This window comes from Otolemur garnettii, unplaced genomic scaffold (genome assembly GCF_000181295.1).
Source record: "Otolemur garnettii isolate 467f Iridium unplaced genomic scaffold, OtoGar3 scaffold00045, whole genome shotgun sequence".
Taxonomy (NCBI): domain Eukaryota; kingdom Metazoa; phylum Chordata; class Mammalia; order Primates; family Galagidae; genus Otolemur; species Otolemur garnettii.
Genome location: NW_003852440.1, coordinates 842,064 through 843,959, shown reverse-complemented (window position 1 = coordinate 843,959; position 1,896 = coordinate 842,064). Strand labels below are relative to the sequence as shown.

Sequence of the window (1,896 nt, the reverse complement as noted above, 5' to 3'; positions counted from 1 at the left end):
TGCCAACTTTTATTTATGTATTTTTAAACTGCTTTCAATAACTGATATTAATACTAAGAGAATAATATATTGTTTTGTACTTTGGAAAGTACATTAACTCAGTGCTGCTGAATTTATCTAAGAATTCAGTTTTAATGTGTTCAAATAATTTTGTTCAATTAAATATTTCTGTTTTTCATTTTCTTTTTAGCCCATATAGTTGCAAAGAGGCCCCGTGCATTTTGATATACATTCCTGATGGGCACACCAAGGAAATGCCAACATCTGGGTCAAAGGAAAAGACCAAAGTGGAAACGATTAAAAATGAGGTAAACGCTAGCTATGTGTTCCTAATAATCCTAGGGCTTTGATTTTCTTTATCAAATGTTTATCTTTCTTAATCTTGAGACTACAGAATAGCTCTTTTTTATCTTTGTTTTTATTGTCATCCTTTCCCTTTGTGTTAAGATTTTAAAACCCCTTATAAAATAGTATTAAAAATTTTTATTTTGTCAAAAAGTAAAAAAGGCTAGTTAAAAAGAATGTTCCTAAGTGCCTTATGCATGTAATCGTAGCACTCTGGGAGGCCAGAGTAGGATGATTGCTTGAGGTCAGGAGTTCCATGACCAGCTTGAGCCAGGATGAGACACCATCTCTCCAAAGATAGAAAAATTAGCTGGGCCTTGTAGCCACAGCTTCTTAGGAGGCTGAGGAAGGAGGATCATTGAGGTTGCAGTGAGCTATGATGACACCCCTGCACTCTAATTTGGGCAACAGAGCGAGACCCCTTCCTTCAAAAAAGAAAAAGTCTTTTCCTAATAGAGCTGTTGTAGATCTCTTTCTTTTCAATAGCTTGTCAGTTTAGTCTAATTAGAAGGATTGTGTAGAGCTGAGGAGTATGTTAAGTACCAGTTTTTCTTAGCTTCTTATTTTATAAATGAGGGGGGAAAAAAAGATTTTTGCCCTTGCACAGTGACCTGGTTTTCTGGCTCCCTGTTCATACTTTTTTATCAAACTCTAGTGCTTTTGGAGAAGTGTTCCCTATGGCCATTAAGGTTTGGACAAGAGAAAAGGGGTAGGAACTACTATAGGATGGATGATGGGAAATTGTTCACCTTTTAAAAAGTAAATATACTTTTTAAAAATTTACTTTTTTATCTAGGAGATAATGCTTATTTTGTCTGTCTTTAAGAATGAGTTAGGAATCTGCCTAGTAGCAAGGTCACTGGGAACATTTTACATGGAGGCACAGCTTTGACTTTATCATACAAGATGTGAATTTGCAAGGTGGGGATGTATCTAGACAAATAGGTGAGGGTTTATTGTGTAGGCCAGAAGTTCCTCAGTTTGTACCAACTTAGTTTCTTAGTTGTTCTTATGTTCAGCATACGCTAATTGAAAGTCCTAACAATTCTCTATATTATATTAAGTTGTTAAGTTCAAAAGACTAGATAAATAAACCTTTATGTCCTAGTAACTCAGTAATCATTTGAAAAAATAATACTCATAAATTAAAAGGAATATTTTAAAGCTCATTCTATAATATTTTATTTTCATTAACTACTTATAATTAACATTCTTATTTTCTTTTTTTGAGACTGAGTCTCACTTTGTCGACCTCCATAGAGTGCTGTGGTATCACAGCTCACAACTTCAACTCTTGGGCTTAAGCGATTCTCTTGCCTCAGCCTCCTAAGTAACTGGGACTGTAGGTGCCCCTCACAATGCCCACCTATTTTTGTTGCAGTTGTCATCATTATTTAGCTGGCTCAGGCCCAGTTCAAACCCACCAGCCTCGATGTATTGTATTCTTCTACAAATTGAAGGAAAAAATATTTCTGTTTTAAACTTTAGATTCAGATTTAACTACTACCATGGTTAATCTTGTCCCACATCCTTTTTTTTTTTTTTTTTTTT

General features: G+C 34.8%; 1 protein-coding gene across 1 annotated transcript in view; it reads left to right on the top strand.

Annotated features, from left to right (window-relative positions):
- Positions 1-1,896, top strand: part of EPRS (glutamyl-prolyl-tRNA synthetase) — an 82,977-nt gene that overhangs the window by 42,664 nt on the left and 38,417 nt on the right. The window contains exon 15 of the mRNA XM_012805910.2: positions 191-308. Within this exon, the coding sequence (XP_012661364.2) occupies positions 191-308 (118 nt within the window). The remainder of the gene's footprint in view (positions 1-190; positions 309-1,896) is intronic.